Source organism: Heteronotia binoei, chromosome 5, assembly GCF_032191835.1.
Source record: "Heteronotia binoei isolate CCM8104 ecotype False Entrance Well chromosome 5, APGP_CSIRO_Hbin_v1, whole genome shotgun sequence".
NCBI classification, from domain to species: domain Eukaryota; kingdom Metazoa; phylum Chordata; class Lepidosauria; order Squamata; family Gekkonidae; genus Heteronotia; species Heteronotia binoei.
In genome coordinates, this window is record NC_083227.1 from 282,429 (window position 1) to 295,575 (window position 13,147).

A 13,147-nucleotide genomic window follows, 5' to 3' on the forward strand; every position below is an offset into this window, starting at 1 on the left:
AATGGAGCGCCCAGCAGCCATTTCCCTGAAGGGGGCGGGAGATCCCCCGCCCCCACCTGGGGGTTGGCAACCCTGGGCATAGCCTCCTTCCCCGCCGCCATTTTGTGGGCAGAGCACGACCCGCGCATGCGCGCTCCCTCCGCGGCAGCCGCCCTCGTTTGCTTGGCTGGAGGGGGGGGAAGCGCCGAGCAGGCACCAGCAGCAGCGCATGCGCAGGTGGCGAAAGATGTCGGCCTCCGCCCGGGGAGTCACGTGGGACGAGGCGCGCGCTTCTTCCGTACAGGAAAATGGCGGCGGGGAGGCGCGGCCCCGCCCACCGGAAGGAAGGGGAAGATGGCGGCGCCCGTTGGGCCCGGCGCTTCCGGTCCTGCGCAGTGGGGCGCGGCAGGAAGCGGAGCGGAGGCGGGAGAGGCTGCTGGAGGAGGGGCCACGTGGAGGCCTCGCGTTCCCTGGGGGGCGGCATGGCCTCCTGCGAGGGGGGCGTCATCGTCCTCGACCCCCCGTCCCCCGCCCCGCACCCCCCGCCGCCCGCCGGCAAGGACCCCGCCAGCCTCCGCAGCCACAACCGCCGCCTCTTCCAGGAGGTCAGCAGGCCGGGGGGGGAGGGAGGGGGCTCCAGGCCCCGCCGGGAGGGTGGCAACCCCAGGAGATGGGAGGGGCTTCAGCCACAGGCTCCACCCTCCAGATAAGCCAGGCCGCCCTCCCTCCCTCACAGGGAGCACTCCAGGCCCCGCCGGGAGGGTGGCAACCCCAGGAGATGGGAGGGGCTTCAGCCACAGGCTCCGCCCTCCAGAGCAGCCAGGCCGCCCTCCCTCACAGGGAGCTCTCCAGGCCCTGCCGGGAGGGTGGCAACCCTGGGAGACAGGGGAGGGGCTTCAGCCACAGGCTCCGCCCTCCAGAGCAGCCAGGCCGCCCTCCCTCCCTCCCAGGGAGCTCTCCAGGCCCCGCCGGAAGGGTGGCAACCCCAGGAGATGGGAGGGGCTTCAGCCACAGGCTCCGCCCTCCAGATAAGCCAGGCCTCCCTCCCTCACAGGGAGCACTCCAGGCCCCGCCGGGAGGGTGGCAACCCTGGGAGACAGGGGCGGGGCTTCAGCCACAGGCTCCGCCCTCCAGAGCAGCCAGGCCGCCCTCCCTCCCTCACAGGGAGCTCTCCAGGCCCTGCCGGGAGGGTGGCAACCCTGGGAGACAGGGGAGGGGCTTCAGCCACAGGCTCCGCCCTCCAGAGCAGCCAGGCCGCCCTCCCTCCCTCACAGGGAGCTCTCCAGGCCCCGCCGGGAGTGTGGCAACCCCAGGAGACAGGGGAGGGGCTTCAGCCACAGGCTCTGCCCTCCAGAGCAGCCAGGCGCCCTCCCTCCCTCACAGGGAGCTCTCCAGGCCCCGCCGGGAGGATGGCAACCCCGGGAGACAGGGGAGGGGCTTCAGCCATAGGCTCCGCCCTCCAGAGCAGCCAGGCCGCCCTCCCAGGGAGCTCTCCAGGCCCCGCCGGGAGGATGGCAACCCCAGGAGACAGGGGAGGGGCTTCAGCCATAGGCTCCGCCCTCCAGAGCAGCCAGGCCGCCCTCCCAGGGAGCTCTCCAGGCCCCGCCGGGAGGATGGCAACCCCAGGGGACAGGGGAGGGGCTTCAGCAGGTGCAACACCATAGGCTCCGCCCTCCAGAGCAGCCAGGCCGCCCTCCCTCCCTCCCAGGGAGCTCTCCGGGAGGATGGCAACCCTGGGAGACGCAACCCCATAGGCTCCGCCCTCTAGAGCAGCCATGTTTCTGTTGGGGAGCTGGTCTCTGCCAGCTGGAGAGCAGTGGTCGAGAGCCAGTTTGGTGTAGTGGATAATTGAGTGGACTCTTATCTTGGAGAACTGGGTTTGATTCCCCACTCCTCCACTTGCAGCTGCTGGAATGGCCTTGGGTCAGCCATAGCTCTCTTATCTGGGAGAATCGGGTTTGATTCCCCACTCCTCCACTTGTACCTGCTGGAATGGCCTTGGGTCAGCCAGAGCTCTGGCAGAGGTTGTCCTTGAAAGGGCAGCTGCTGGGAGAGCCCTCTCCAGCCCCATCCACCTCACAGGGTGTCTCTTGTGGGGGGAGAAGATATAGGAGATTGTAAACTGCTCTGAGTCTCTGATTTAGGGAGAAGGACAGAGTATAAATCTGCAATTCTTCTCTCAGCCCCACCCACCTCACAGGGTGTCTGTTGTGAGGGGAGAAGATATAGGAGATTGTAGGCTGCTCTGGTCTCTGATTCAGGGAGAAGGGCAGGGTATAAATCTGCAATTCTTCTTCTTCAAAGCATCAGATCTCCAGGCCCCACCTGGAGGCTGGCAACCCTAGCTGGGGATCTTGGGGGTGGAGCCAGGAGAGGGCAGAGTTGGGGTGTCAAGTTCTGTACAATTCTTATTAACTCAGTCTCTTGGATATAGTTCAAATAAGGCTTAAGTGAGCATCCCATTTAGGGGGGAGGGTTTTGTGAGTTTACTGCATTGTGCAGGGGTTAGACTAGAGGACCCTGGAGGTCCCTCCCAACTCTTCTATGATTCTAACAGGCTTCCTCGGGAGGTGGTGGGCTCTCCTTCCTGGGAGGTTTTTCAACAGAGGCTGGATGGCCACCTGACAGCAATGTGGACCCTGTGAATTGAGGGGGAGAGGTTTGTGAGTTTCCTGCATTGTGCAGGGGGTTGGACTAGATGACCCTGGAGATCCCTTCCAACTCTAGGATTCCTGACTGTTAGAGCGTTCCTCAGTGGAATAGGCTTCCTCCTTGGGAGGTGGTGGTCTCTCCTTTCTTGGAGGTTTTCAACAGAGGCTAGAGGGCCATCTGACAGCAATGAAGATTCTGTGAATTTAGGGGGAGGGGTTTGTGAGTTTAGAGCGGTTCCTCAGTGGAACAGGCTTCCTCCTGGGGAGGTGGTGGGTTCTCCTTCCTTGGAGGTTTCTCAACAGAGGCTAGATGGCCATCTGACAGCAATGCGGATCCTGTGAATTGAGGGGGAGGGGTTTGTGAGTTTCCTGCATTGTCCAGGGGGTTGGACTAGATGACTCTGGAGGTCCCTTCCACCTCTATGATTCTATAATTAGCAAGAACTTCCTGACCGTTAGAGCGGTTCCTCAGTGGAACAGGCTTCCTCCTTGGGAGGTGATGGGCTCTCCTTCCTTGGAGGTTTTCAACAGAGGCTAGATGGCCACCTGACAGCAATGAAGATCTTGTGAATTTAGGGGGAGGGGTTTGTGAGTTTCCTGCATTGTGCAGGGGACTGGACTAGATGACCCTGGAGGTCCCTTCCAGCTCTATGATTCTGTGCTCATGTTCACAGTCAAGATGTTCTTTGTTAGAGCTGACCAACAAAGAGCTGCATTCTACTCTCCCCCAGCCAGTTAACAGATAAGCGAGGTGAGCGTGGGAAGAGAATTCCAGAGGTCTTCTCAGACAGGCCCTCCAGATAAGGGATGACCTTCGCAGCTGAGCTGTGGAATGTGCCTGAGCCCCTTCTGTCGGCAGGGCAGAGGGAGTTCTTCCTTGACACGCAGGCCTTGTGCAAAAAGCAGAGCTGCCCCAGTGGTGCCTGCAGTCGTGGCAAGAACCCGTTCTTGACGTTGGGGAGGGGCTTCCATGTGGCACTCTGGCACAGGTCCCCCCTCCAAAGCTGGAGAGATCTCCAGGCCCCCCCTGGAGGCTGGCAACCCTCTGTGGGCCCAGCAAGGTGTGCCTTCTGCACCCCCTCCCTGCACCTTCCCCTCCTCCTCCTCCTCCTCCCGGATGCTGCTGGGGCAGCTGCGCTTTCGGCCTGCTGGGTCTCGGGCCGGCGGCAGCTCCAGGGTGGGGAGCTCCTGGGGGTGTGGGGCTGGAGCCTGGGGAGTGCAGGGACCTCCTCTGTGGGGTGCCCTCCAGAGACACTGCAGCCTGCAGGTGAGCTGCCTCCCTTGCTCTGCTCAGCGTGGGGAGCGGGTGGGGAATGCCCGCCTCTTGAGTCGGGGGCCGTTGGGGGCCTGTCTGGTTGTGTGCCCATCGCAGCTGGAATGTCCTGTCGTGTTCAGGATCCTGAGGTGGCTTTGGATCGGGGTTCTGCCCGGGAGACGGTTCCCCCACAAGGCTGCTTGCTGTGAAGGGGAAGGACGGCTGGGCAGGGCTGGTGAGGGGCAAGAGGGCGGTGCTGTGCCAGGCGGTTCCCCCCCCCCCCCCCGCTTTGCTGCCCGGGTGGGTTTTCTCTTCTGGCTGCCGTGGCACCGTCCGGAGCCCTGCTTGCAGTAGAGGCTTGGCTGTTCAGTTGCCTGGGAAGCGGTGTGGTGTCTTTCTGGGGCGAGACTTTGAGAGGGGGCTTGTCTCTCGGAAGGGAAGAGGTCACAGGGCTCGCTGGTGGAGGACGCTTTGGGGAGGGGGTCTTGCTGTCCGTTCTCGAGCTCAGGTGAAGTAACAGGCCCCCCTCCCCCATTTCTGGGCAAGGGGGCTTGGACTCGGAAGGGTAGAATCACAGCATTGGAAGGGTCCCAGGGCCATCTAGTCCAGCCCCCTGCACAGGGCAGGAAATTCTCAAGTATCACTTTCACTCACAGACCCACCGTGACCCTTTTCCAGGCTCAGAAGAAGGCAAAACGGGAGGGACGGTGGCTCAGTGGTCAAGCATCAGCTTGGTAAGGAGAAGGTCCCAGGTTCAATCCCCGGCATCTCCAACTCAAAAGGGTCCAGGCAAATCTGAGTGTAAAACCTCAGCTGGAGACCCTGGAGAGACGCTGCCAGTCTGAGTAGACAAGACTGACTTTGAGGGACGTAGGGGGGTCTGATTCAGTAGAAGGCAGCTTCAGAGGTTCATATTATTTAGGGGAGGGACAGTGGCTCAGTGGCAGAGCATCTGCTTGGTAAGCAGAAAGGTCCCAGGTTCAATCCCCGGCATCTCCAACTCAAAAGGGTCCAGGCAAATAGGAGTGAAGAGTGAAAAACCTCAGCTGGAGACCCTGGAGAGCCGCTGCCAGGCTGAGAAGACAAGACTGACTTTGAGGGACCCAGGGGGGTCTGAGGCAGCTTCATATGTTCATGTTAAAAAAAAAAAAATCCTCCAGGATCCCTGTCAAAACTGACCTGGAGAAATGCTCAGCAGTTGTTGCTTGACCCCGCAGTGGTGACCAGCATTTCCCTGGGCATGCAAGAAGGGGCCACGAGAATGAAGCCCTGGGGCAAGCAGCCCCTCCTGCCTCATTCACAAGATCCTCATCGCTGTCAGAGGGCCATCGAGCCTCTCTTTAGAAACCTCCAAGGAAGGAGGTCCCACCACCTCCCAAGGAGGAAGCCTGTTCCACTGAGGAACCGCTCTAGCGGTCAGGAATCTTAGAGTTGGAAGGGACCTCCAGGGTCATCTAGTCCAACCCCTGCACAATGCAGGAAACTCACCAACACCTCCCCCTAAATTCACAGGATTCTCATTGCTGTCAGAACGCTTGGGGCTCTTTAGCTTGGAGAAACATCGACTGCGGGGTGACATGATAGAGGTTTACAAGATAATGCATGGGATGGAGAAAGTAGAGAAAGAAGCCCTTTTCTCCCTTTCTCACAATACAAGAACTCATGGGCATTCGATGAAATTGCTGAGCGGTCAGATTAAAATGGATAAAAGGAAGTCCTTCGTCAGCCAAAGGGTGATTAACATGTGGAATTCACTGCCACAGGAGGTGGTGGCGGCCACAAGCATAGCCACCTTCAAGAGGGGGTTAGATAAAAATATGGAGCAGAGGTCCATCAGTGGCTATTAGCTGCAGTGTGTGTATATATGTATATGTGTGTGTATATATATATAATTCTTTTTTGGCCGCTGTGTGACGCAGAGTGTTGGACTGGATGGGCCATGGCCTGATCCAACAGGGCTTCTCTTATGTTCTTAGCCTCTGCTTAAAAACCTCCAAGGAAGGAGAGCCCACCACCTCCCCAGGAGGAAGCCTGTTCCACTGAGGAACTGCTCTAGTGGTCAGGAAGTTCTTCCTAACGTTCAGCCCGAAACTTCTGATTTACTTTCAACCCGCTGGTTCTGGTCCTCCCTTCCGGGGCACAGAAAACAATTCCGCCCCCTCCTCTGTAGGGCAGCCCTCCGAGTGCGTCCTTGCTTATGGCATCCCCTGATGGGCAGCGTGAGATCGCCCTGCGCAGCGTGTTGCCCTAGAAGCGCTCCTGGGCTTGACTGTGGCTGTTCTGCTGTCTCGGCCCTTCCCTGTGTGCTGCTGCCTTTCTGCCCCGGGAAGAGAGTTGCTCGTTGCCTTGTCTGGCTGCTGGGAAGCGGGAAGTGTGGCCCCAGAGGAGCCGGGGGGGGGGGTGGAGCGTCCTGCCTGAGCACCTGCAGCTCAGGCGGGTGAGGCCTGGCCGCCTCGGGCACTTCTTCCATGGCAGGAGAGGAGAGAAGGAAGCTGGCTGCCGCCTGCTGGCTATCCGAGGCTTCTGGGGCGTGTGTGTGTGCGGCTGCAGGTCCTCAAAGCGTCTGTGTGTCAGGAGCTGTGCAGCGCCTTGTCTTGTGTGTCTTGAGTGCAGCGTGGGTGAGAGGCCTCTGCCCCTCCACACTCCCCCTGGAACTTGAAAGAGGAGAGCGGCCAGCTGGTCCCAGTAAGGCTCTGTGATCCTCCCAAGTCACCTCCAGGGATGTTTCTCTTCCAAGGGGACTCCTCTTCGAAGGGCTCTGTGGATATTAGAGGGGCCTGCTGGGAGGGGAGGAAAAGCCCCCGCTTCCCGGGGCTATTTCGTGGGTGCCGATACTCTTCGGTTTTCCTTCGGGCGGGCAAGCCGTCTGGAGGGGAGAGCGGTCTCATCACAACCCTCGCGCTGTGCTTGTCTGGCAGCTGCAGTGTGGCTTGCTGGATTCCTGGGGGTCAGGGAGGGTTTTGCCCCCTCCCCTCATTCTGGCGTGCTCTGAGTTGCCTTTCCCCCTCCCCTGCAGTTTGTGGACTTCTGCTCGCAGCACACGAAGGAGCACCCGGAGGTGATGACGTACCTGGCCGGCCGCCACCAGAAGACCACCCCGCAGTTCCTGGCCTCCGTGGAGTTCTGCAACGTCCTGGGCCGCTGCCTGAGCCGCGTGCAGGCCAAGCGCAGCAAGGTCTACGTCTACATCAACGAGCTGTGCACGGTCTTCAAGGCCCACTCCCAGAAGAGGAAGCTGCCCCTGAGCTCCTCCGCCCCCGCAGAGCCCCCCGAGGCCTCCTCTGCCCCCGCAGACCCCGCAGAGCCGCAGGCCGAGCCCCCGGAGCGGCGGAGGGGCTCCAAGCGGCAGATCCGGTACTTGGAGAACCTGCTGCAGGTCTACGCGGTGGAGATCCGGCGGCTGCAGGAGCGGGAGCTGGACTTGGAGGAGCTGGACCGCGAGGACTCGGCCTACCTGCAGGAGAACCGCCTGAAGCGGCGCATGATGCGCATCTTCGAGCGCCTCTGCGAGCTGAAGGACTGCAACAGCCTGACGGGGCGCGTCATCGAGCAGCGCATCCCCTACCGGGGGACCCGCTACCCGGAGGTCAACCGCCGCATCGAGCGCCTCATCAACCACCCGGAGGCCTTCCCCGACTACAACGACATCCTGAAGGTGGTGCTGAAGGCCAATAGCCGCCACAGCCTGGGCCTGCCCAAGCGCCAGATGGAGAGCATGGCCGCAGACGCCTTCCGCGAGGTGGGCAACCGCCTGCAGGAGCGCCGCCACCTCGACCTGGTCTACAACTTCGGCAGCCACCTCACCGACCAGTACCGGCCAGGTGAGCCGGGGGAGGGGGGAGGCGGGGAGCTCTGCCACTGGGCGGCACGAGCATCACTGGCCTCTCCAGCCTTCTCCCAGCAGTGGAGGGGCGGAGCGGAGGGGCTGTCGTGCCAGTGGAGGGCAGTGCCAGGCTCAGCGTTGCCCCCAAAGGCCGCAGCAGTGGGACCTTGGCTCAGATGAGGGGGCAAAGCAGACGGGAGTTGGAAGGGAGAATTAGGAAGGTCACTGCTGGATACCAGGGCAACTGAGACCAGGAGATAGATAAGCTAAGGTTTGTGTAGAGCCCCGTGGTGCAGAGCGGGAAAGCTGCAGTACTGCAGTCAGAGCCCTCTGCTCATGACCTGAGTTCGATTCCGGCAGAAGCTGGTTCAGGTAGCCGGCTCCAGGTTGACTCAGCCTTCCCTCCTGCCGAGGGTCAAAGGAGTCCCCAGCTTGCTGGGCAGAAAGTGCAGAGGACTGGGGAAGGCAATGGCAAACCACCCCGTAAAAAGTCTGCCGTGAAAACGTTGTGAAAGCAGCGTCACCCGAGTCAGAAATGTCTGGTTCTTGCACAGGGGTCTACCTTGACCTTTTTAAGGTTTGTGTGTGTACCCAGGCAGGCACGTCTGTTGTTTATGGTTGGCGTTTCTCACTGGCTCTAAAGGCGGATGACACGGAGTACGTTAATGCAGTCGGTGGGGTGCGACTTTTGTTGAACAGCGAAGTGGGTTTGGGGTTGTTGAGCCAAGCAGAAATCTTAACAAAACTGAACTGAAGCAAAACCAAAGCATCGCCATGACCCTCGGCCCGAGAAGGTCTGGGGGGCTGTTCTGCAAATGTTCGGCAGGCACACCTCCTGTGGAAGACAGTTCCAGAATTGTGGAGCTGCCACTGAAGAGGCCCTGTCTCATGTGCCCACTGAAGGGCTTCTTTGGTCGATGGGACAGTCAGGAGACCCCCTCCCTCCCTGTGCTCTTAAATCGCTTCTGCCTTGGAGGAGTCTTGCAACTCCTCCAAGGCAGAAATGCAACGAAGAGTTGCGGAGTTGCAACAAAGAGCTTACATGTCTCCCTCTCTAGTCTTACAGCCTTCCTTGAAGGTCTTGAGATCTTTTCCTTTGCTGGCAGGTTCTGGCGAGATCCCTGCCCTAGCCATGGGGAGGGGGGGGGGGGTTCCTGGCTGGAGGTGGCACCTGAGTGGGGCGCTTGTTTCCACCCCCGATTCTGCTCTCAGGGACGCTGGGGTCTGCTGAGTCAGGCCCCTCCAGCTCTCTGTTGCCTGCTCAGCGTGGCAGCCGCTCTTTCTCCAGGGTCCCTCTCAGGCAGAGAAGGGCCTTTCCTGCCCGCTCCTTTGCCCTGGAGGTGCTGCTGCCGCCGGGGGTTGAAGCAGGGACCTTCTGCCTGCCACGGAACCGCCGCCCTCGTGGCTGTGGGTTGGATCCCACCCGCAGCGTCTTGGAGGCTCAGGGCCCCGGAACCTCTTTTCTGCCTCTCCGCAGGCTCAGACCCCGCCCTGTCGGACAGCGAGCTGGCCCGCCGCCTGCGGCACAACCGGGAACAGGCCCTGCAGCGGCTGGAGCAGGTGGTCTCGCACTACACGCAGCTGCAGGACAAGAGCGAGGAGGACGAGTGGCGCCGGAAGCGGGGGCAGACCCCCAGCAGCGCTGCCGCCCGCCAGAAGGGGGAGCCGGCCTCTCCCAACTCCTCCTCGGGGGCTGCCGGCCCAGAGGTAAGGGGGTGTCCCTTGTGGGGGGGTGTCCTGCAGGAGGGCCAGTGGGGGCGCGCTGCCCTTTGCTGGCGCCTCGGGAGCAGGAGAGCCTTGCTGCGTGGCCCCTTCCCTGCCTGGCCTTCTGGGGTTCTCTGCGGGAGCAAAGGCAGAGGGACTTGGGAGGGGGCGGGAAGGGCTGCTGCCCCTTAGAGGAGGGGGCAGGGAGCTGAGGACTCGCAGTCCCGACTCTGCATGAGGGGCAGGAAGGTTCCGGCTGGCTCTTTGCAGTCCGAGCTCCTCAGCAGTGGAAGCAGCTCTGGTGGGAGGTGGTGAGCTTGCCCCCCTCCCGGGAAGTCTTGAAGCAGCAGCTGGACACACCTGGGCAGGGCGGCTGTAGGCCAAGGGGTGGCCGAACTGGCTCAACAGAAGAGCCACAGAGAAGAAATGTTGGGTGTTGGAGAGCCGGAAGGGAAAGGAAAGGTCCCCTGGGCAAGCAGCAGCCCTCTCCCGCTCGGGGGTGACGCTGCTTTCACAATGTTTTCACGGCAGACCATTTTTTTACGGGGTGGTTTGCCCCTGCCTTCCCCAGTCCTCTCCACTCCCCCCCCCCCAGCAAGCTGGGGACTCCTTTGACCGACCTCAGAAGGATGAAAGGCTGAGTCAACCTGGAGATGACTACCCAAACCAGCTTCCACTGGGATCGAACTCGGGTCGTGAGCAGAGGGCTCCGACTGCAGGACTGCAGCTTTCCCACTCTGCGCCACGGGGCTCTAACTTAGGAAGGAAGGAAGGCAAATAGATGGGAAGGGGGGAAAGAAATAAATTTTGATCTTAAATACACTCTCCAAGCTGCCAGCTGGCTTGGCTTGGAGCAGTGCTTTCAAGAGGAGAAGAAGATAGAAGAAGATATTGGATTTCTATCCCGCCCTCCACTCCGAAGAGTCTCAGAGCGGCTCACAATCTCCTTTCCCTTCCTCCCCCACAACAGACACCCTGTGAGGTGGGTGGGGCTTGAGAGGGCTCTCACAGCAGCTGCCCTTTCAAGGACAACCTCTGCCAGAGCTATGGCTGACCCAAGGCCATTCCAGCAGCTGCAAGTGGAGGAGTGGGGAATCAAACCCGATTCTCCCAGATAAGAGTCCACACACTTAACCACTACACCAAACTGGCTCTCCGCCCAACAGTGCCTTCTCCAAGCCGCTCAACAGGGCAGGAGAGCTGCACAGTGTGGGTGAAAGAGCCGCATGTGGCTCCCGAAATACAGTTTGGCCACCCCAGTCTAGGCTGAGCAGGGGGTTGGACTAGATGGCCTCTGTGCCCCTTCCCACTCCCTGATTCTTCCTGGGCCTGGCTGGGGGAGGGAGGGAGGGAGGGGGGCGTCTGCCTGTGTGCTCACTGCCAAGGTGCGGGGGGCTGGGTGGTGGAGCCGGCCAGAGCTGCCCTCTCGTGTGTGCGGCATCTCCTCCACCAGGAAGACTGGCTTGGCTGCAGGGGGGGAGAAATGCTGGGGCAGCAGTGGAGAGGGAGACGGGGCTGGCACCAGCTGCAAACAAGGGGGGCGCACAGAGAAGCTCTGGAGAAGGGGCAGGCGGTGGAAGCTGCTGATATGCCCTCCCCCCCCCCCATTTCGTGCTGGCCTTGGGTCAGCAAGAGCTCTCTTATCTGGGAGAACCGGGTTGGATTCCCCATTCCTCCACTTGCAGCTGCTGGAATGGCCTTGGGTCAGCAAGAGCTCTCTTATCTGGGAGAACCGGGTTGGATTCCCCACTCCTCCACTTGCAGCTGCTGGAATGGCCTTGGGTCAGCCATTGCTCTCACAGAGTCGTCCTTGAAGGGGCAGCTTCTGTGAGGGCTCTCTCAGCCCCACTCGCCTCACAGGGTGTCTGTTGTGGGGGAGGAAGGTAAATGAGATGGTGAGCCGTTCTGAGATTCAGAGTGTAGGGCGGGATATAAATCCAATTTCTTCTTGTTGTGGAAGTGCCGGGCCTTTCCTCCCCAGGGCTTATTCCAGAGTGAAGCGCCTGTCCCAGGTTGCGGAGGGTGGGTGGGTGGGTGGGGAGGAGAGAGCACGGAAGGGCGTGGGTGCATGACATGATCCCCTCCCCCCCCCCGATTCTTCTCCCCAGGGCAGACTCAGTCCCAGAGCGGCCAGAAAGACTTCGAAGGCAGACGAGGAAGAGGAGGACGAGGAGGAGGAGGAGGAAGAAGAGTCCTCCTCGGAGTCCGACCTTGAGGCGGAGCTGGAGAAGAGCTTGGAGGGCGGAGAGGAGGAGGAGGAGGAGGAGGAAGGCCCGGGCCCAGGTGGGTTGTGGGGGAGGGCAGGACAGCCAGCCACAGACCTCCCCCCTCCAAGCTGAGCTCTTCTGCTGAGAAGCCCCTCCCCCCACACCAGCCCAGCCACCTTTTCCACCTCACAGCTGTGGCCGAAGCAGCTCAGCTTCCTCTCTGACTAGAAGCCCTTTCTTGCGGTGCTTGTTAGATGTGCCATGAAGGGTTGAGAGGGCCTGGGAGCTGCCACAGAGCCGCCCCCCCCTCAGGGTGGCTTCCTCCCCCCCCTTCCTGGCAGGGCTGCTTCTGCCACAGCAGTCATTGCAGGGGGGGCGCTCAAGAGAGGGCCCAGCTAAGCCGATGGACCAAAAACAGAAGAACATGAGAAGCCTTGTTGGGTCAGGCCAGTGGCCCATCCAGCCCAACACTCTGTGTCACGTAAGAACGTAAGAGAGGCCATGTTGGATCAGGCCAGTGGCCCCTCCAGCCCAACACTGTGTCACATAAGAATATAAGAGAAGCCATGTTGGATCAGGCCAGTGGCCCCTCCAGTCCAACACTCTGTGTCACATAAGAACATCAGAGAAGCCATGTTGGATCAGGCCAATGTCCCCTCCAGCCCAACACTCTGTCACATAAGAACATCAGAGAAGCCATGTTGGATCAGGCCAATGGCCCCTCCAGTCCAACACTCTGTGTCACATAAGAACATAAGAGAAACCATGTTGGGTCAGGCCAATGGCCCCTCCAGCCCAACACTCTGTGTCACATAAGAACATCAGAGAAGCCCTGTTGGATCAGGCCAGTGGCCCCTCCAGTCCAACACTCTGTGTCACATAAGAAAATAAGAGAAGCCATGTTGGATGAGGCCAGTGGCCCTTCCAGCCCAACACTCTGTGTCACATAAGAATATAAGAGAGGCCATGTTGGATCAGGCCAATGGCCCCTCCAGTCCAACACTCTGTGTCACATAAGAACATAAGAGAAGCCATGTTGGGTCAGGCCAGTGGCCCCTCCAGTCCAACACTCTGTGTCACATAAGAACATAACAGAAGCCCTGTTGGATCAGGCCAATGTCCCCTCCAGCCCAACACTCTGTCACATAAGAACATAAGAGAAGCCATGTTGGGTCAGGCCAATGGCCCCTCCAGTCCAACACTCTGTCACATAAGAGAAGCCTTGTTGGGTCAGGCCAGTGGCCCATCCAGCCCAACACTCTGTGTCACATAAGAACATAAGAGAAGCCCTGTTGGATCAGGCCAATGGCCCATCCAGCCCAATACTCTGTGTCACATAAGAACATCAGAGAAGCCATGTTGGATCAGGCCAATGGCCCCTCCAGCCCAACACTCTGTCACATAAGAACATCAGAGAAGCCATGTTGGATCAGGCCAGTGTCCCCTTCAGCCCAACACTCTGTCACATAAGAACATAAGAGAAGCCATGTTGGGTCAGGCCAATGGCCCCTCCAGCCCAACACTCTGT

At 60.3% G+C, this 13,147-nt stretch overlaps 1 protein-coding gene across 1 annotated transcript; it reads left to right on the plus strand.

The window, feature by feature from the left end:
• The first annotated feature begins 287 nt into the window (after positions 1-287).
• DAXX (death domain associated protein) lies at positions 288-11,884 on the plus strand. Its single transcript, XM_060237648.1, has 5 exons — positions 288-584; positions 6,902-7,706; positions 9,186-9,415; positions 11,521-11,695; positions 11,874-11,884. The coding sequence occupies exons 1-5, from the start codon at positions 288-290 to the stop codon at positions 11,882-11,884; spliced, it is 1,518 nt and encodes a 505-aa protein (XP_060093631.1).
• The last annotated feature ends 1,263 nt before the right edge of the window (positions 11,885-13,147 follow it).